Below are 21,362 nucleotides of genomic sequence, written 5' to 3'. Positions count from 1 at the left end.
TCTAACACACACACACACATATCCCACAATAGATGAAACAGTTTTAGGCTCTTTTCCTTCATTCTTCATTCTTAGTCTCTAAATGCTGCCAGCTGTGGAGGCAAGATACTGTTTCCAGCCAACAGCAAATGCCAATTTCACCCAGCATCCCTATGAATGCCATGAGATGGAGGGGGCAAGTGGTCTCTACCTGGCCAACACCAGACTGGGCTTGAAAATCTGACGGGAAAGCTTTCAGGAAAGATGTCCTGCTATACTGTATTTTTATTCAGTAGACTATTTCGCGTTTGGTGCCTTCTCTTTTTGTCCGTGTCACTTTATAAGGGACACCACAACGCGGGCGGGTGCTGGCTGCCCGGTGGGCGGCTCTAACAAGGAATGGTGCCCTAGGCGGAGATAACCCACCACCCTCTGCCCCTCGGTGTCCCGCCGTGTGCCGCGGCCTGAGGGGCGGCCCTAGCGGGGCCCCCCGAGCGCCTGCCCCGGCGAGGAGGAGGAGCGCCCTCCCTCGAGCGGGCCAGCTGGGCGGACCGCAGCTGCCCTCCGCCTCCCGGCCCCCCGCCGGGCGCCGGCTTTAAATGCGGAGCGGCGGAGCGGCCGCGGCGCTCCTCGCCACCCGTCGCCACCGCTATCGCTCCCGCAGGCGGCCGCCGCCATGGCAGAGGCTTTCTGCGGCACCTGGAAGCTGGTGGACAGCCAGAACTTCGACGAGTACATGAAGGCGCTGGGTAGGTACGGCCGGGCGGCAGCGGCACGCTCAGGAGACCTGGAATTTTGCACCACCCTAAGAACCCTAAATTAATGATTTAAAAAAATCCCCCCGCTGCCGGAGTGTAGGTAAGGCGCTCTCAGGGGCGAGGGGGGTATGGGCGGCTGTGCCCTTGCCAGTGGGGTTACGTCGATCCGGGTCATCCGTCCAGGGTGTGTGTGCGTGCGTGAGAGCCCCACTGCCTCGGGGAAGACGGCGGGAGATGTCCTCCCGTTAGGGACAGCGTCTGCCAGTAGGGCAAATGCTGCCTGCAGATAAGCTGGAAACAAGCAACCAAACAAGAAATCGTTACAAGGAATGCTAAGGAACCGAAATCCCGAGAAGCAGAAGAGAGAAGTGATTGCCGCCCGCTCCGAGGCGCAGCTCGGGCGGGCCGTGCCGCTGCTCTGGTTCTGTGTCCGGGCACTTGGAGATGAGGGAGGGCTCAGAGCTACAGCTTTATGTGTATCGAGGAGAACCTGTGGATACTTTAGGTGTAAGGGCGTAAGAGCAGAAATAGCTTTTCACGGTGGTAGCTTAAAGCTGTAGAGCAAGGGAAGAGATTTCTGTACCTCAGTGTGTGGCAGAAAAGATGTAAAAAAACCCGATGTCTGATAGATTTCTCTTTTTTCCCTCGATGGTCTAGGAGTGGGGTTTGCAACACGGCAGGTGGGGAATGTGACTAAACCCACTGTGATTATCAGCACCGAGGGGGACAAAGTAGTGATCAGGACTCAAAGCACTTTCAAAAACACAGAAATCAGCTTTAAACTTGGAGAGGAATTTGATGAAACTACCCCGGATGACAGAAACTGCAAAGTAAGTGAACTCTGGGGCTGCAGAGGCCTCATTTTCTTCTCCCCGCCCCCGCGGCTGTATCTTTGGAAGGGTCAAAGGAAAAAAATGTAACTTCTGCTCCTGCCAGTTGTATCACTGAAGGACAGGGATATAAAAGACAAGGTTGCATCTTACTTGCCTGCTTACACTATTCCTTGTCTGAAACAATGTGTTATCCCCCCTGCCTACCTTCCAGTGTCGAACTGTGTTAGCTGCAAGCTTTTCTTTCAATCCAAGTATCATTTGGCGTAACTTTTTCCAGGCAAAATGGGAAGTGCCTTCTTCCCAGCATCTCTGGGGGCTTAACATAAATGTTATCCCAAAGCACAGCTGAAACAGTGGTTCTTGTGAGGCTGGAATTAAAAGGAAACAACTTTTTTCATCCTTTGACAAACAAGAATTGTATGGAGTTCATGCTTAAAATGAGGATGATTCATTGGGCTTGGCTTTAAAATGGCTAGGACTACTTTATCATTCTAGATCCACATCCATCTATTGGAGAGAATTCAATAAAATAGTGCGGGCTGAATGCGTGAGCAGAATCCTGAATACCCCAAACAAATGAATGCCTTTGTGTCTCTTGCTATCTCAGTCAGTTGTGACCCTGGATGGCAACAAGCTAGTGCATGTACAGAAGTGGGATGGCAAAGAGACAAACTTTGTGCGAGAAATCAAGGATGGCAAAATGGTAATGGTAAGTATAAAGCTCACTGATCATTCACATACACTGCTAACACTCCTCACATTTACCTTGAGCTTTATGAACAGGTAGTGTTACTTACACAAACCCTTAAACTAATTGGTGTGAAACACTAGCGGAGATTTTTTTCAAATATTTGTTTTGCTCGCTATCTTGTTTTACTGTCAGCTAAAGCATAGCTAGTGATTGTACGCAGGCCACCCTCTGGACTTCCAGAGTGTATATGTTCTTCCTAGAGATTGCATAAATGCCCACGCAAAAGGAAAAAAAAACCTGGAGAGCTGGAAAAGTCACAAAGTTCTCGATTGCATAGGCAGTGATCAGTTGCTAGTATTAATTTAATTTCTTTAAAAATTTGGTTTATATACGCACACATAAATAATATTTAATTACACAGAACAAGTGTTTCTCTAGGAATATAAAACTACAATATTGCAGACGTTAACAGCATTTAGCACTCTTATTTTGCTAAAAAGATAAGCATCAAGCACTCTTGTTAAAAACTACGTTAAACAACAATTCTGTGAAAAAAAGTCTTGGTTTAAATTTATGTTAATTTCCTGAGTTTTCAGAAACATCAGTATGGGGTGAATACCTGGTGTAAGTTATTATCTTACTGTTCAGGGAAGTACTTCTCATGCTTATTTTTGGCACTTTCAAAAATAAAACTCCTTCAGCTATACTGATCTATGTGACTTTGCTGTTGGAGACACCCAGTTAGCTTGTTTTCTAAACACTTCAGAGAGTATCTGTATAGATTGAGGTTTCCAAATGATTAAAAGCTTAAAGCATACAGTCAGTGCAACCTATGTGACACACAGTTTAAGGAAAAATACATGCTTTGTTTTTGGAAACAGCTGCATGCATATACAGAAAACTTTCTTCCTTCAGAATTTGAACACGGTGAGATTCATTCTCCCACTTCTGGAAATACCTCCAAAATCACACACTGTAGTTACTGTTCTGTAGTTACTGTATTTACTATAGTTGCACAGCAGCAGCAACTGAAACACTTGGTAGTTTTAGCTACATAAGTGCACAGAATACATGTATTGTAATACCAGGTTCTTCTTAACTATATGCCTATGCAAAATAGTATAGAATATAGATGTAGAGGACTTGGAGTTTCTGACAGCACATCCTGCAGTGTGATCAGCTTTCAGAAAATAAGTGTTAAGTCTATGCTATATTTAAGAAACTACATTCATGAAAATTAGAAAAATTGAACAGTCCTTTTAGTTGCCTTGTAAATCTGCACTATGGGCTTCCTGGGATTAAAAATAGCAACGAGAAAGTTATGTTTATGATGGGAACCATAATGAAGGTTTTGCCTGTTTTTCATTTACAATATCAATAACCTAGACCAATCTGTGTTTCTATAAATAAGATAATGTAAACCAACCCTGATCTAAAATTGACGTCTTACATCTAACTTATCTGTCTTTTCCTTGGACTTGCAGACTCTCACTTTTGGTGACGTGGTTGCTGTTCGCCATTATGAGAAAGCGTAGAGTTTACCTGACCTCTGTCCAGATGTTACTTCTGCTGGATGGATTAACGTACTGTCCATAATCAAACGTAGCTAAAATGCACATTTCTGGCATAAAAGGTTAATAGTTTGAGGGAGGTGTGGTTTTTTTTTTTTTTTTAAAAAGAACAACTTTATGCCATCAAACTGGCGCGCTTGTCCTGTCTAGCGAAATAGGTTAAACTTGGCATTAAATTTCTGAAACACTTGCCTTTTTTCTTTTTTTAATAGCACATTGAACATATTTGAATTGTTTTGGATTGCTGATCAAACAGAAATTAAAAAGTTTTTTAAACCTGTGCTCCTTTTGCATTTGATCTGCTAAGATTTCAGTGTTCTGGAGGGAGTTGTTTCAAGTTTCTTCTTCAGAGTTAATAGAAAAGGATTTAGTACACAGTGCTGCAGCAGCCTCTCTCTTTGTGGTGTGGAGTACATGGGAAATGAAAAATTGCCATGCTTTACTTCAGTGACTTCTTTTTGCTGGAGAAATGTAAGCCCCTGTTATTATATATGTGGTCAGAGAAGAGAGAGCCTCAAGCCAGTTTCAGCTCGTGTTTTCACTTGGAACTTGTTACTCAGTGCATGTTAAGGTCAGTAGCTAGCCTTTGATGTCAGAGCATCCCATAGTTTTGGTTTCAATGGTTAAGAAAGTTTTTAATTTGTTTTGGTGTGTTTCTTTGCTCATGTATGAAGGATTGATGTAAATCAAAGTGAAAAGATTGAAGAGTTTCACAGGGTGGGAGGAAAGGACCAGCATGATAAAGGGCAGGACTTGGGGAACTTGAGATACAAAGCTAATGTTTTATCAGGATCTAGAGGAGTGGGAGGAGAACAAAGGGAAAACAAAAGACAAACTTTCTGAGATTCCCCTCCCTGGGCTGTAGTTTCTTACCCAATATGTACAGGAGATGACAATTTGCAATGTGAGCAACTTAAAACAAAATGCTGTTTAAAAGAGATAAAGGAAAACCTTATTCCTGAAGAACATTTCCCTGAAAGACCAGGGTGGGAAAAACTGCCTTAGACTTCAGATTATTAGGAATAAAGAAAAAGGTTGCTGGCAGCATGGGTAAGATTGTTTGGAATCCATGCTTTCTGACACTGATTTCAGCAGACCACATGGAGGAGGTGTAGCTATTTACCACCTTTCAACCAAAGGCACAGCTGAGCTGTGTCTTTAGTGAGTCAGCATCCTGAGGGTTTGTGGCTGCAGAAGGAGGTGCAGGAGGGGTGTCCTGCCCAACTTCCCAGACCTAATACTGTGCTGTGCCATCCTTCACATTTGCTACATGGTATCATGGAAAATGGTTTCTTGATTCCCTGGATAGCTAGGATAACATGGGTATCTCATCTCAGTCATAAAAGTTTAGGTGTAACTATGGCACCTAGCCAACACAAATACAAAATTTAATGTTATTACATTTACTTTTTTACAAAGAAGTTGCCTGAAAGGAACATCCAAGTCTGTTTTCTCTTGTGGGGAACACTGTACATCTAGGAGACAGAGTCCTTAATTGTGAACCATTGTAAATATGGGGGTTTGGGTGGATATTAATAGTTTTTAAGATATAGGAGTTATTTTTTTTCATTGAAGAAATGAAAGGTACAACTTGTTACAGTGGTATGAGGAGTTACAACCTCTGTGTTCTGTGCTGCTTCAGTTGCTGTAGTGCAACTTATGTTTAAACAGCATGTTCTGCCCTTGGGTTTATCAGCTCATTTAATCCTTAGCTTCAGTGCCCAATACGCCTTTCACTTGCCTCCCCTCTGCTGCTGCCTGTTCTCCCATGGGTGCATTTGCTACATGACTGTCTTTCCCAGCGACCCCACTCAGAGAGGAGCAGCTGCTTTTCCTTCATCACAGGGAAAACACTTGGATCCCTGGTACTGGCATTCATCTTCACAAGTGATTTGTGTGATCATGAGTAAAAAATATATTAAATATGAGGAAAGGGATACGCAGACACTGTTAAGACTTGGTTTACTAATAAAAACTGAATAGTCAATATTTTACACTTCAGTTACTTTTAAACAAAGGCTACTTTTCTCTACATATATATGTTCTGTAAGTCACATGAAGCCATCCTAAAGCTTCTTGGGGAAGTATTTTGCTATTCTAAAGATAAACAATACTAACATCAAATTAAATAAGGGAACAGTAAGTGGAGAAGTGGTGCTTGTGAAGTGCCTACGGTATTGCTCAGAGGAGTGGAAAAGTGAGGAAAATATGAACACACAGGACTTCCAGCCCTGGAAAGCTGGTCTGAACAGAACAGTGAGCAGAACAGTCGAAAGCAGCCATGGGATCCATGATGCCGCTATTGTGGTCTGCTCCTAACACTGACACCGAGTACTCTTCCTCTCTGGAAACTACTATGACTTCAGCAATGAACAGCCACTCTGCTTCCATGAAGCCTTAGCAAAGGAAACCCGTATTCACAATACACCCCAGCGTTTTCCTTAGGAGGTATTAAAGGTGTACTTGATCATTTCATCAGCATTTTACATTTTAAAGCATGTTAAGTAACCAGGACCCATTATCACAAGTACACTTCAGGTCAGAAACGCTCCTTCCCAAGTATGCCCCGGGCTCCTGGCGCGGGCTGCTCGGGGCAGCTGTGCCCCGGGGCTCACGCTGCAGTCGGTTTCACACCGCCAGGGCCACGGCTGGCTCGGAAGCCGGCAAGTATTTTCAGCCACAGGTCCCCGCCGCTTTGGAGAGCCGCAACCCCTTGCTGGAGCCCCAGGGCCCGAAGGAACCGGCGCGCTGAGCACCACAGGCTCAGCGAAGGGGAAGGGGCTCCCAAAGGAAGCCTCGCACCCGTCTCGGATCTGCCAGTGCCGTGAACGCAGCCCTGCCCGCGGCGAGGCTAGTCCTACGAGGCGCTCAAGGTCCCAGTGCTTCGCCCGGGGTGGCACCTCCTGAAGGTCACCCCGGTTCGCGGCACATCTGGCCAAGACCACAGCAACGGTTCCCCTTAAACACCGAGCGGGAGACCCCGGCCGGGGACGGCTTTTGGCCCCCGGTGGTACGGGCGGGGCGCAGCGGCGGCTTCCGGCTGCCCCGGGGCGGCAGGGGAGCGCCCGAGCTTTCACAAGCCGTTCCGGGCTCACCCCTGTTCTCCGCGCTGGGCCGGTCACATGAGCGGCCGTCGGCGGGCAGGGCGCTCCCGACAGGGCCGACATGGAGCTGCGGGGGACACGCGCTGCCCGCTTGGCCCTCAGCCTGGCGCTGCTCTGCTCCTCGCTGGAGGCGGTGCCGGCCGGCCCGCGGCCCTACTCAGCCATGGGTGAGTCCGCCGGGGGCCGCAGCTTGAGCGGGGCCGTCCCCTCGCGGGGTGGCGGCGGGCCGGGGCCGCCCGCTCAGGAAGGGCGAGGGGCAGCGCGGTGCCTGCCGGGCTGAGGGAGGCCCGGCTGGGGGTCGCCGCCCGCCCGTCCGTGCTGCCGGCGGCGGGCAGGCCAGGCTCCCCTCTTGCGTCTTTCGCTCCCTTTCTCGCAGTTGCCCGCCCGTAAACTGCTGCAGTGGCATTCCTACCCCAACTGGCTTCATGTGACTTGTAGATAAGTAAATATATCGCTATTCAGGTATAGGGGGTTCAATGGGGTTTATATTTAGTTAGCCAGGCTGGCACTCTGGACGGTGGCAGGTAAGGTGAGCCCTGCCCTGCCTTTGGCACGGTGTCCTGAGGCACGCACTGCAAACATGAAGTTTGGTTCCTGTGTTGTCAGCAAACACACACGTGCTGTGCCTGGCGTGATCAGAGGAGTGATGGTGTATAGCCGTGAGGGCTCCGAAACGGGCTTCCATAGGATTTTCATCCCTTGTGACTCCCACGTGCCTCAGACCAAACCCAGAGCAGCGTCCAGGCGTTTCTGTGTCGCCTGTTGGTAGAAGTCACAGTTATGAGGTTTTGAAGAGCGTTGCTTCCTGAAATAAAACTCCATGGGGTCGAGTCGCGTGCTGCTTGCTCTGCATGAGCATGTGACCTTGGGAAAATCGATTTATCGGTCCTGGTTTCACAATCACTCCCCCAGATACATGTGTGCTTTTCCCAAGTACTTTGAAACTGACAGGAAGAAAACCTTCTTTTACATGAAGCTTGAAGGCTGGTAGTCTAATAAAGCTTGATTTGTCTTGCTCACCATATTACACTTCTCAGCTCCTTTTTCTGTGCAGTGCTAAGTAGCAGGAACTGAGAATGTGTCAGCCTGGAAAGTAGTGAGTAAGGCTGACACACCTCTCTCTGGTGAGAAGCCCAGTCTCTTTGTTACTGCGGCTGCTGGTGAGATGAAGAGCTTTGAGATTCTTGCACACATGCCGTTTCTTGCCTTTCTTTATATACTGTGATCTTTTGTAGTAGCTTCTAGCCAGGGAAGGTCTGGGAAAATAATTAATATGCAACTCCCTCTCTTTTCAGGTGGAGTGGAGAAGTCCTTCTATTGCCTCCTCTGCTTTCCAGTTTCCAGATTGCTGTTAGTGAAAAGGAGCTGATTTTCCGGTCCCTACCAGTCTCCACTTTTGTTTCTGCTGCATAGCTTAAGCCTGTGCTGCTTCTGTTTTCCATTTTTCTGAGCAGACTATGTGAAGGACTCTTTGTCAGGAATGCAGAACTCATCCACACCAACAATTCGTTAAATTTCTTCTTCCTTTCAAAACTTGAAAAAGGAATAGCAGTAGACAAACTGGAGCAAGCTTGGCATTACCCATGTATAATAGTTCAAATGCAAATAATATATTTTCTTTAATCTTTGTTTTCTGAAAACAGGGCAGTTCTGGCATATATCTGACCTACATTTAGATCCAACTTACCACATTACCCCTGATCGCACCAAAGTTTGCTCTTCTTCCAAAGGAGCTAATGCATCCAACCCAGGTCCTTTTGGAGACTTTTTGTGTGATTCGCCATATCAGCTTATTTTGTCAGCATTTGAATTCATGAAGGATTCAAAGCAGGAGGTTTCATTCATGATTTGGACAGGGTAAGTGTTTGAGTCGCTCTGCAGTTCAAGTTTTTAACAGCTGGATAACCACATAGTGCAGTAATTCACGCATTTATATTTGCACCAACAAATATGAGTGTACTATCTCACAAACACTACTTTTAAATAATCCCTTTAGTTTTATGAATGGCTAATAAGTGGAAGACTGAGTGAGAATATAAGTCTCTTCTCAGGAACAGATTTTGATCTCTCCAGTAACTTCTTGATATTATTGGACTATTCACTGGACATTTACCACATGACTGTATTAGTTTGCGGTGTTAGAAATGATGTGTGGAGGGTGGGAAGTGGAAAAAGCAAAAAGAAACTTCAGAGGAATAACTGACTGGAATAAATTGTTATGGAAGGTATTGGATTTTGTAGGTGTCAGGGTCACTAAATCTAAAGTGTATCTATTTTTAGAAGATACCCTTTAATTATTTGGTAAGAGGTAACTAGAATCAATAATACAACTTATGTATTTTTTAAGTGTATAAAGTTACCATTCACGTTCAGTGCCCATATGAATTCTAGATCAAGGTCTCACAGTGGGAGGGTAAGTGCGTTGTAGATCCTGTCTCTCTCTTCATTATTATCACTCACAGCTACATGTGCTTAAGAAGAAAGTGTGGTTTCATAGTCCCTTATTGCAGTATTTTGAATGTGCGCAGTTGCCTGTTGAGTAAAATGTTTCCCTTTTCTGTGCCTATCTTCCTTATTAGAAAACGGGCATAATACTGCTCTCTCTCTCACACACAGATGTTATCTGTGGTGCTTTGTGTGCCTTAGCAGTGGGACTGGAGAAAGAAGTGTGAAAGGGAGGCATATGTGTAGCTTGATAGTACCATAACCTGTTACTTTCCAGGTATTCATAAAAGGTGGCATTAATTTACCCTTCTGCCATAGCAAAATTCTGCATTCTACCATCACATCAATTTTTATGGTATGAATCAATGGATAATTTATCACAGAGATTAGTATCTTTGAGTGTGAGAACTAGTTGTTTATCAATGGCAAGGTCTTTTTTTTTTGCTGTAAAGTTTATATATGTTGTGTCACGTCACTTAATTTTATTGGGGGAAGGGTGTTAAGAAATACGAGTATGTAAAGACAAGTGATTAATTTATGTCACTTGCCTTATTGTACTTACTTTTCAACAAGGTGTTGTCGAAAGGGGGAATATAACTTAGCAAGTTGTGCAGATGATGGAAGATACATAAACCAAATTGAACAGTAGCTCAAAATGATGGAGTTGAATGAATTTAATTTCTAAGAAATCTTTCTTAATGATAAATGTGAATCATAGGATAAACATTAGTCAGCTTTGGTTTTTAATGCCTTTGCAGACAGCCTTTCAGGCAATTTGATGATTTTCATTAGAGTCCTATAGTACTATTACATGCTAGAATGTAGATGTGTTTGCAGAATTTTTTGCCTTTCCTTACATTGCTAATAAACCTTTGTTAATAAAACCTTTTTCTTTTCCAGAGATAGTCCTCCTCATGTTCCTGTAAAAGAACTCTCAACAAAGTTGGTCATTAGCATTATTGGCAATATGACTTCTACAATTCGTAATTTCTTTCCAGATCTTCAGGTTTTCCCTGCCTTGGGCAATCATGACTACTGGCCACAGGTAAAACAAGTTAGAAATTTGTTTATATATCATATTGAGTGTGTTCCTAACCTCTCAGAAAGCAGGTGTGAAAAAGAAGAGTTAAATTTGTGTCTTCTTCTGGAAGCAGTATTCTACAGTCCTCCAATTAGCATTTAAATTATAAATAGTTCCATTCAGGAACAGAAGGTACATCTCTCTGTGTGTGTTAATTTACCCAAGCAAACGCTGATGCCAGGTAAAATCTGCATTGGCTGAGGTCATGCAAATGTACTGCTCATGGCTTAGAACCACCAGGTCTTACCATAGTTAATACACACTTATTTTTTCTTGCTGGGTAAGTCACGCATGTGTCTACAGTAACTTAATCTAGCAGAAATGACCTTAATGGATCTGTGAACCTGTGGTAAGATTCAAGGCCTATTGAAAGGCATACTGGAAATCAGTCTGCTGACATCACTGGATGTTTTTTTATCAGACAAATTGCTGAATTTTTGTAATGTTCCCATAGTTTTGCCACTATTATTAAAAATACGTGTTTTTTTTCTTTCCTTATTGGATACTTAGAAATACTTGCATTGATGATTTACTGGGTATGTGGGTCATTGCAGAGGAGGACAGTGCTTTTTTTACTCTCAGTGTTCTGCGAATATTGTTTTTGGCATAGCTCAAAAGTAAACAGTTGCTTCATGTGTCCTTTAAAGCATATTGTGGGTTGACCTGATAGCACTCAGGACTCAGAAGCAGGTTCTGTTACTGGATCTGAGAGGATTGTAAGGGATGTGGAGGAGGTCAATGAAAATATTCTGTTTGAAATGCCTAATGGTAATTTAGTACTCCCCCTTCTACCCCCAAGGACTTTCATTCCAGCTTTCTGTGTTATTCATTAGGCCTATCAGGGTATATCATGGTGTAGTAGGTGACTGTATCATTGCTGGTGTCATTGCTGGAGTGATTCCCAAATCAGGGAGTAAAGGAGGTGCTCAGAGAGGGGAAACGGAAATGTGAGAAACAAAATAAGAGCTAAACATGTCTTGGAAGTGTGAGCGCACAAACCAAGCTGGGACTTCAGTCTCTTGCGTTCTTACTCTGGTAGTAGAGCTTCAGCTTGTCATATTCACCAGAAACACTGGTAAAGTATTTTGATAAATAACACTTCCAACTGAAGTCTCACCCAGTGCTTTGTTTTGTTTTGCCTTTTAAAAAGTCTTAACAGAGAACAGTCATTTAGCAGTCTCCTTTGGTATAGAAGAAACAACTGCATTCATTAACCTTGTAGACAAAGAGTGAGTGACTTTTTCAACACATAGGAGTTTCATTTGTGAAATTAAATCTGAAGATAGGAAAAAGATGGGGGGGGAGGGGCAAGGGTGCAGCAAATAGTATTTTGAAGCAGGTTGCTGATTGGAATAACAGTTTTAGTTCTCTCTGCACAAAACCACACAGGAGTGTTTCTGTGATACTTTGCTTTGAAATGGCAGGCTTTACCTATGCGGAGAGGTCACACAACTTTATGTTACTGCTTGAGAAAGACCATGGGATCAGAAATTCCCCACTATGGGTTTATTTCAGGTTGATGTTTTGGGGTTTTTGTTGGCTGTTGATGACATTTTGTTTTTCATGTGGACATGCTTGGCAAATGTCCCGTTGACTGGAAGCGATGTGGAGCAAGCCACACACTGGCTGTTCCAGAGCAAGCGTGAAAGCCGTGAGCTCACCATGCGCCAAAGAATTTTACTGCTTTTTATTGTGTTCTGACCTGTCCATCTTAACAATTTAGTGGTTTTGGCTGATTTTTCTTGCAGAGCCTACTAAAAATACTACTCAAGTTAATCAAGCATTGGGATATCTTTCAGATTGCATATTGTGACCTCGGTCTTTCTGCATAGTCTTACTCCTTGTCCCTGCTTAAACCAAATTCTCAAACTGCTGTCTAATCCACAAGTTCACAGAGCACGGGCTTGCCTGGGTCCAGACTGCCTTCAGTCAGTAACATGGCCTCTTATCTGAGATCGTGTTTTACTATGTCTGTTCGTGCTTGTTAGCTCTGGCTGAACTGTTATGGCTCAAAGCTCTCTTAATAACTGGTATCAGTGCCCTGCAAGCAACAAATGTCTGAACAGAATTCTGATTGCACTATTCCCAGACAGAGACTTGGTACCTAAGCTTCTAATAACATAGGTTTAGTTTCAAAGATCTTAGAAAGGTCAAATTTTATGTTTAAGAAAACATGCACTGTAATACTATTCCTATTTTTCGACCTCTGTTTTTTTTCTTCTGGTTCCACAGATCCAAGCAGGTATTTTAGGAAACGCAAGGACCAGCTGGAATCTCCTTTATTAGGGTTAGAAGGCAGCATGGCTCTTACCAGACTGTGACACTTGGCTCATACTGAAGAGTGCTACAGTCCTAGTTGGAGCCAGTGGGAGAAAACATTGACAACACTTTTACATTTTAAATGTTTTGTTACTAAAACTACAGGATGTAATGGAAATATTTGTGAATTGAACCAGAATGTTTATAAGGGGTATAGTGGAGTTTTGGGAAACCCCCATGAACCGCAAGTTGCTTGAAAAATTCACCTTCTGTAAAAGAAGCTTATATTCAAGCTTTTCCCCCAAGAGACTTTATTTTTAGACTTTGAACCTTCAATTTATATATCTATTAATTTTGCAGAATGTGTGGTTTTCCACTCTGCTGTGCTCCTAAGGGTTGAAATATTTCTGGCATTAGTTCATCAGTGCATTAATAAAGCCATGCAGTTAGTTCTAAGTTCAGGCATTTGTTCCTGATCAGCCATAGTGTATGTTCAGAAATTTTTTTCTTTTCTTGAGTTCTTCTTGGTGGTGGCTGGGTATACTTACATGTTAAGGGATAATTTAGTGATGTTTTTGTTGTTGTTGTTCTCTGGTGGTTTTTTGTGTCTGTATCTGAATGCTAAGACTTGGGCAGGTTCTGCTCTCTCACAGGATCAGCTTCCTGTAACTACCAGTGAGGTTTACAATGCTGTAGCAGATTTCTGGAATCCTTGGCTAACAGATGAAGCAATCAATACCTTCAGGAAAGGTAAAATATGCCAGTAATGCATTTTAAAGCTAGGGCTTAGAGAACTAGTATTTCTGTAAGTTTGTCCCAGTTGTTTAGCTAAGTCTTACAGGATGAATCAGTACAATGGATTATCTGTAATGCTTCTCCTGGAAGAAATATTTGTCTTTTTGAATAGCAGTGCTTATCTTCAGAGTACATTTATTCTTTTCTGATGCAATAATTACTGCTTCTTGTAACATGTACAGTATTACTGGCTTTGTACCAGGACCCTCATAGTGCTCTTCAGGTAAAGGCCTAAGATGCACAAGAAGACCTAAATTTGGTTGTAAAAATTTGATGAAATGTTCGTTTTGTTACCATATGTATTTCAGAGCATACTGAACAGGCACATATTTGTTCTAGTTAGGATAGCACCTAGTCTTGGTGGTGATACTGTTAATCGCATCATATTTCCGTCCAATTTACTAAACTAGTAGAATATTGATACCTAATTATGATTCTTCTTTTTAGCAAAGGACTGAAAAATTCAACCCAACTTCCAATTCACTCAAACCTTAGCGATTTGGAAGTTTTAATTTGTAGTTTTGTGTCCTGAATGAGAAGGAACTTTGGGTAAGAGTGGAAGTTGAAATTCTAATAGGAAAAAAACCTCAAAGCGGCAGACCTTAAGTGTATTATTATAGCTCTGTTGCCATAGCTCCACTGAAGTCCATGCATTATGAAGTTGCACCTATTGAAGAAGCTTTGTATGCCATGGAGAGTTTCAGGAGCTTGGATTGATAAACTGTGATCTTTACTTTTCATCATATTCCAGTCTGAAGTTAAATGATTTTCAAAGTAGCAAGGCTACTGAACTCAAACAGTTCTTCCTGGAGGAACCTGTAAGTTTTCGAAATTTCAAGAAATTTGGACATTTTAACAATTACTGCATCTCTTAATGGGGAAGAAATGTTACAGGGCACTTCTGTGTCAGTTGGATAGCTGCATCTGAAAAGCATCAAGTAAACACAAAAGCAATTACAGGCAAGAATACATGGCAACTAAAATGTTGCTGAAAACAGATTCTTAAGATGTTCTGTTGTGATAAGGTGATGCATGGCTTGAATAAACATGCCATATTCTATTTTGTTAGAGTAAGGCTGTGTATTTTGTCAGTGTACTTCCATTCCTAAGTTGTGCTTTAAAGCTTTTCATTTTTCAAATGGTTTTGGTCTTATTTTCACAGGTGGCTTCTACACGCAGCTATTTCAACCCAGTGACAGCTCTCAACCACTCAGGATAATCAGTCTGAACACAAACTTATATTACAGCCCCAATAGTGTAACTGTGAATATCACTGACCCAGCTGATCAGTTTGCCTGGCTGGAGGGAATACTAGAAACCTCTTCACAAAAAAAGGAAAAGGTAGGGGCTGTGAACAGAGCCCATCAGCATTATTTGTTTAAACTTTGAAAAGGAAAAAAAAAAGTAGTAAGAAGCAGAGACAACGAAAATGGAAACATGATTTTAAAAGAATATTAATGCTGCCACAGATACTGAAATGTCAGAATTTCATTTTTTAAATAATTCTTCCTTGAATATGCACATTATACCACAACAATTAATAAAATAGTTGAATGGAATTTCTCAGATTATGCAGTAAAATACATTTTCTTTCCTACTATGTGAAATACTGTAGGAGCAAGGATGAGAGTACTTAATACTTTCATTTTTGTTTCTGACTCCTTTTACTCATAACCTTTAATTTTAAAATGTGCACCCTAGGCCTGAGACAAAAGCAGGCATATTTCATTTATATTTTTATGTGATTGCAAGTATTAGAAATTAGAAAGGAGTTTGTCAACTACAAAACTTAGCCAGGGTGCAGCAATTGCTATGATTTGAGTGTTATAATAAATTGCCCTATAATACTCGGGTTTTGAAGTGAGGTTATAAATTGTTGGCTTGTGTTTGGTTGATTAGTGTGGGGACTGGATAATCATCTGACCAGAAAAAGTGTTTAATTTGAAACATTTACATTTTGCTATGGTGTTGTAAATTTAATAATATTATTATATTACAGTCAGGAGAGAGGAAAGCTTTCCCTTCCTCATAAAACCCTGCAGCATATTAGTTAGTTTGTGCAGTTGCAACCAAGTCTCAGCCTCAAGACAGAGAGGTTTTAATTAGTTCTTCCATGTTTTTGGTGACTCTCTGACCATGCAGGCTCTGTAGTACTGTAACATAATTTTTATTTACTGTCCCCTTGAGATGTCAAATGTAAGTGTTGCCCTAGTAACTTCTTTTTTCATTTGAAATTGATGAAATTTTCTTTTGGCCCAAAATCCCTTGTAGATTTATAAAAACTTTCCTTCCCAAGAATATACTGAATTATATATATAAAAGTATCTATTTTTTTCTCATTATGAATTTAAACATTCTTACTGTTTGTATTTTGTGTAACAAAATTGTCATATAACTTTCAGAATGCCATTTCTAAGATAGCATTATTATGAAATTGTGGTAACCATTTTTAAGTTACAGCTGAAAGGGTAAATTTCAAATGAAGGTGCTAATTGTGCTTTCTGTATCTAATTCCTTAGGTATATATAATAGGACATGTGCCAATAGGATACTTGCCATATGCAAGGAATACAACAGCTATCAGGGAGTATTACAATGAGAGACTGGTCAAGATTTTTCGCAATTACAGTAGTGTAATTGCAGGGCAGTTTTTTGGACATACACATAGAGATAGTATCATGGTCCTCCTGGATGAAGAAGGTAATAATGCTTGTTGAATCCTTCATTTTTGCTTTCTTGATTAAAAGCAAATTAATGCTTTCTTGCATGTTCTTACGAGTTACCATCTGCTATAAATAATTGAATAAGGAAATAGGGAAATACTGCTATTTGTCTACAAGAATTCAGGCCTTACACACTGACATTCTTTTTTACCTAAAGAGAACCTTGCAGGGCAGACTGGTTTTTGTTGAAGTCAGAAGAGATTCCCCAAGGTTCCTATTTTTTTTTTTTAATGAATGCGTATGCCTATAGAAGAATTTCTAGTCTTTCCTCTCCACTCTTACAGTGACACGGGCAAATTATACTAGCCAGTTGCTATTGTGTAATGTGTCAGAGGGAATGTTCTCAGGCCGACTAGACGTGCTCTATGTTCTTGTGTTTCCTGCATCATTACTGTGCCTCTCTGCTGAGTTCCCTGCTGTTTCAAAGTTAATTAAGATAAGGGTAAGCGGGAGGCAGGGGAAAGAAAATCTCTGCCTGTTGCATCTCTTAGATCAGCTAATTTCCCTTCAAGAAAAGCACCCAGGTCTGAAAATACTGCTTTATAATCCCTTAGTTTACGTATGGCCATGGCTGTATGGAGCACTCTTAACGTCTTTAACAGAAAATTTCTAACAAGTAACTGGTTAAACATTTGTGTCTGCACCATCGAACAGTGAGAGGTCTATTGTTTTGGTTTATGTAAAATATCCAATTATTAATTGGCTCTAACTGCTTTATAAGAACTTATAAAAACAATGCCCCACATGCTGTTTGTGGTAACAGTATTCTAAATAATTCACCTTTTTATATGGCATTACCATGAAATTAATCTTCAGTAAAAAGGATTCCAGTCCTAGCGAAAGAACGAGTTTTTTGTTTATTTGGTTTTTTTAATGGCGTTCAAGGCAGTTTTATACCTACATATTTTTTGTTCTTTGTCTCATTTGTGCATGAATCATCAGCTCTACTGCAAATTTCACTTGGGACAGATTGATCTTGGTGCCTTGTTATTACAGTTTGCATGTGAAAGTAATTGCTTCCAAGTTATTTTAATAATTGTGCATCTTTTGACAAAATTTAAACACTGAAATTGCATGTATCTGAGTACAGTTTGTGTTTATCCATACTTTAGGCTGTCCATATTATCCAATTTTAGGCTGTCTTCTATTCATGCCATTTTCCTCTCAGGAGAGTTCTAGAGAATTCAAGATAACTGTTAATACTGTAGCCAGCATCAGTGTACTGAGACACAGAGCTCAGTTTTATCTTCTTCAGAAGAATGTACTCATTTCCAAGCTTCCAAAGCTTCTGCTTATACGTGGAGAGTGACCTTACAATTTCACAGCTGTGATGTTGTCTGATAAAGGAATAGTTAGGGCTTTTTTGTTCACAGAGAACCTCACAATATACTTACCTGCATATTATGTCTCATTAAAACTGGTGTGCATCCTCATGTTTCAGTTGCTGTAAAGATTGGTGTTCACGTACTGTTACTCTGAATGACTGAAGTCAGATTCAGGTGATGATACCCTGGTGTTTCTAATAACATCATAAGTACATAAAGAAAAAAAATACTGAAAACAGTATGTATAAAATATGGCGTTGAGACAGCAACTAAAAGTTGTTAATATTTCTTGAGCAGAAATAGGCAAAATAGAGATATCTTACATATAAGCAAGACCATTTTGCATAGATAGTTGATTTTGGTGCGAAGCCTGTACGATAGACAATCTTAACAGGTACACACTGGAACGTGTACTGTGGTATTTTACACAGATTTAGTTCTATCCAGTGGAAGTATAGAAGGAGTTCACAGTGATAGAGCTATGCCAGGGGAAAAAAAATGCTAATGTACTTAAGCCAGTCACTCTGGTTCTTACTGTGTTGGTTCTCTACAAATACATTTGTTTGAGAAAGAAATGACTGAAAGGAAACTGTTTCCTCACCTTCCCTCTTCCTGCAGGAAGGCCAGTAAATTCTTTGTTTGTGGCACCTGCTGTAACCCCAGTGAAGAGTATATGGCAAATGGAGTCCAATAACCCTGGTGTCAGATTTTATCAATATGATGTTCTTGATTATAACTTGCTGGTAAGTAAAGATTTTAAAGCATAGTTTAAGACTTCTAAATATAATGTCATTAAAATTACACTGAGATGTCAGCCTTTGTGTTATGATGGCTGCTGGTGGAACTCTGGTGCTTAACTCTTCATTTTTCTTCCTGGGAAAAGGAAAGGAACTTGGTCAGTCTGTCTGTGCCTGCAGTACTACCCAGTACTTCCTGTTCTCTATGGAAGATTCTTATGACATGGAATCAAAGACAGGCAGAAATTTTCTGGTCAGAATCCTAAAACTGTTTGCAGGGAGCTCTGCAGCGGTGAAGAAGGTTCACTTAAATCCTGGGCTTCTTTACATACTGGTGTTGTTTGCTGGTGATAGCTTGAGCATTGGGATGCAGTTCATGAAAGCTTTTAAAGGGTACAGAAGAACAGATGAAAAAAACTACTTTTAACCATGTGATGTCTTCTGTAATCATGCACTCTCCTATACGGTTAATGCTTTTTATAGGAAATTCTAGATAAATTTAGAAGGAAAAAAAAAGTAAAATACTTTGATTTGTAGTCTCATGATTTTTGGATATAAAGTGAATCCTGTGTCGTTAGTTTGGCTCTGAATGACTTGGCTATTCTCTGTAATTCAGAGTAAAATCTTGACTTCCCTGAGTTCAGTGACAGTGCATCCTGCAGCTTGACTGGGACTGGGGTTTCTCTCTGGAGACCTACGCTAATACAGGCTGCTCATTTTCTGTGCAGTTTTCACTCCTGCATTTTCATCTCTCCCTTAAGTTCTCCCTTGGCTGTTCTTTTCTGTCTATTCTGTCCCTCAAGCAGTGCCCACAGAAAAAAACCTTCTGGTTCTCACCCTTTTGCCCCACTTTCTAAAGGAGACATGGGCACAGTGGATTTTGGTTTATCGTTTGGGCAGGAAGACCTCTAACACTGCCACTGCTGCCCTTTGTGGCTCCTTTTTTCTTCTTCTCCCCATCCCCCCGCCATTACTGCTCTGCAAGTACCAGCTCTGGGTGTAAGCCCAGCTCTTGGGGTGGGACATGACCTTCTATTCAGTTGTGAATAACGAGGAGTGACAGCTTCCTAATCAATATATCACTCTAGAGACTTAATGAAGCAGGGAAGAAAGCAATACAAACGTGCTGACTTTTTCCTTCTCTCTTTTTTTTTTTAACTGTAGGATCTTTGGCAGTTTTACTTGGACCTCAGAGATGCCAACAAGAAAAATGAATCAAACTGGAAATTAGAATATATTCTGACTAAAGCTTACGGCGTTGAAGACTTGAAGCCAGAAAGCCTGTATGAAATGGCCAAGCAGTTGTCTGTTCCACACAGCACGCTGTTTGAGCAGTATTACAGTAACTTCATTGTGAGTTATGACAAAACCATTGTCTGTGAAGAGGGGTGCAAGACCTGCCAAATATGTGCAATCCAGTATTTGGATTACTCCTCATACACAGATTGTATCAATCGGGAAGCAACATGGAGATGAAGTCTTTCTGCAATTTATGCTGATACTGACTTTAGCCTGTGATTTAAAGAACCGGCACATCCTTTCACTCAAGCACTGACATACTGACAGAGAGCCTGTGGAACTTCTCTGAATTTCAGGGGAGCAATATACCTCCCTAGATCTTTCTTCTTGTAAACATATTTTCCTTCCACATCTAAATAAAGGTTTATTGGCTATGTAATAGTGGTAAGATACTTTGCTGTTGTTTCAAGTGTCCTGTACCCTCTGTAACAGCCATCCCAGTATGTGGTAATAGAAGTTACTCAGATCTTTAGAAATCCAAGTCTCTTTCCTCAGGACATGTAAATGCAGGCAATGCCATTTCAGGCATGGGATTTGTATGGGGGCAGGTTTCAGCCATCTGCCATCACAATTTGCAAAGTGAAATCTGCAAAACTTGCATATGCTGAGACTGGAGTGCATTTATATTGTTGATGTGATGCCAATATTAGGTATCTCCCTGTGCCAAGTTTCCTTCTTAACCCCTTAAACCTACCTCTGCTTAGGGACATTTTCTAATGACAACATGAATGTGACTCAGTGGAACGTATACCTCCATCCTGTGAGTATTTAATGCATTTTGTCAGAATGTGTGTGCTTGCCCAGCAAAATTTCTTATGACAGAGCTGTGTACACTGGTACTGCTATCAATCAGTCTCCTGGTATGATACTTTGCAGCAGACCTTAAATCACGTTTAAATTGATCAACATCAGTAAGCAGACATAGCATATACATTCTCTTTGCAGCACAGGTAAACATGCACGTGTCATGTTTCCTTTTTTTTTTTTTTTCACAAAGCAGCGTCATACTTACTGTGATTATTGCATGTGTGAATTTACAATTGCACACTCTTTTCCTCTTGTGATTAAATGTACGCCATGATGATAATAAGAAGGCCGTTTTATCTCGTGTATATAACCAGGAAGGACCTTTACCTGTATTTCTGTCACTTCAAGAGCTATATGTTTGGAACCTTTGGTCAATACAATATCATACAGACCCTACTCCAGATAGTATTATTCCAGAGTAATTACAGCTGCAGAAGTGGTTATGAGACAAATCCAATGCTGTTTATTTTCATGTGATTAAAGCCTTTACTGTAGCGTTGAGGATCTTTCTGATTTTGTTTCCATCCAAGTTTGAAATATTTAGCAAAACATTTCCAGACAAATTTTCTAAGCCTGTAGTACATACAGCTGTAGAAGCAGATACCTCAGATTTGTCATGCATCAATCATCCAAAGAAGAAACACTGGTTTGTTAAATTTGCATTCAGAAACCAATCCTCCAGTAGCGCTAATGTTTAGAAATGACATTAATAATTCACAGTAGCCAGTCCTGTATTTTAAATTGCTTGGAAATGGTATGGTGGGCATTTAAATGCTTTAGAGCTGATCTCGAATGTGTCTGGATATGTAAATAATCTGAATTAATGTGGGTTCTGTACAGACTGTGACTGTGAGGAAGTACTCAAAAGTTAGAGAGTTGAAAGCTGATGATTCCCTTTGTGTTGGCTGTATTCATTGGTTGCATTTCTCATGGGTGTGTTCACTAAAAAAACACC

At 41.3% G+C, this 21,362-nt stretch overlaps 2 protein-coding genes across 3 annotated transcripts; both read left to right on the top strand.

Moving 5' to 3' along the window:
• Positions 1–590: 590 nt before the first annotated feature.
• FABP7 (fatty acid binding protein 7) lies at positions 591–4,113 on the top strand. Its single transcript, XM_065680967.1, has 4 exons — positions 591–728; positions 1,395–1,567; positions 2,178–2,279; positions 3,746–4,113. Exons 1-4 carry the CDS (start codon positions 656–658, stop codon positions 3,794–3,796), a joined length of 399 nt encoding a protein of 132 aa, XP_065537039.1. The 5' UTR covers positions 591–655; the 3' UTR covers positions 3,797–4,113.
• Positions 4,114–6,864: 2,751 nt separating this feature from the next.
• SMPDL3A (sphingomyelin phosphodiesterase acid like 3A) lies at positions 6,865–19,979 on the top strand. Of its 2 annotated transcripts, XM_065680966.1 has the most exons (9): positions 6,865–7,103; positions 8,232–8,286; positions 8,580–8,793; positions 10,282–10,426; positions 13,375–13,471; positions 14,679–14,857; positions 16,036–16,216; positions 18,183–18,307; positions 19,466–19,979. In XM_065680966.1, exons 3-9 carry the CDS (start codon positions 8,750–8,752, stop codon positions 19,775–19,777), a joined length of 1,083 nt encoding a protein of 360 aa, XP_065537038.1. In that variant the 5' UTR covers positions 6,865–7,103; positions 8,232–8,286; positions 8,580–8,749; the 3' UTR covers positions 19,778–19,979. The 2 variants fall into 2 exon arrangements, with proteins under 2 accessions (XP_065537038.1, XP_065537037.1); XM_065680965.1 differs by lacking the exon at positions 8,232–8,286 and having other exon boundaries at positions 6,911–7,103.
• The last annotated feature ends 1,383 nt before the right edge of the window (positions 19,980–21,362 follow it).

The sequence above is a fragment of the Lathamus discolor genome, chromosome 5 (genome assembly GCF_037157495.1).
Source record: "Lathamus discolor isolate bLatDis1 chromosome 5, bLatDis1.hap1, whole genome shotgun sequence".
Classification (NCBI taxonomy): Eukaryota; Metazoa; Chordata; class Aves; order Psittaciformes; family Psittacidae; genus Lathamus; species Lathamus discolor.
Note: the sequence above shows the minus strand (reverse complement) of the source record. Positions and strands in the feature narration are given on the sequence as shown.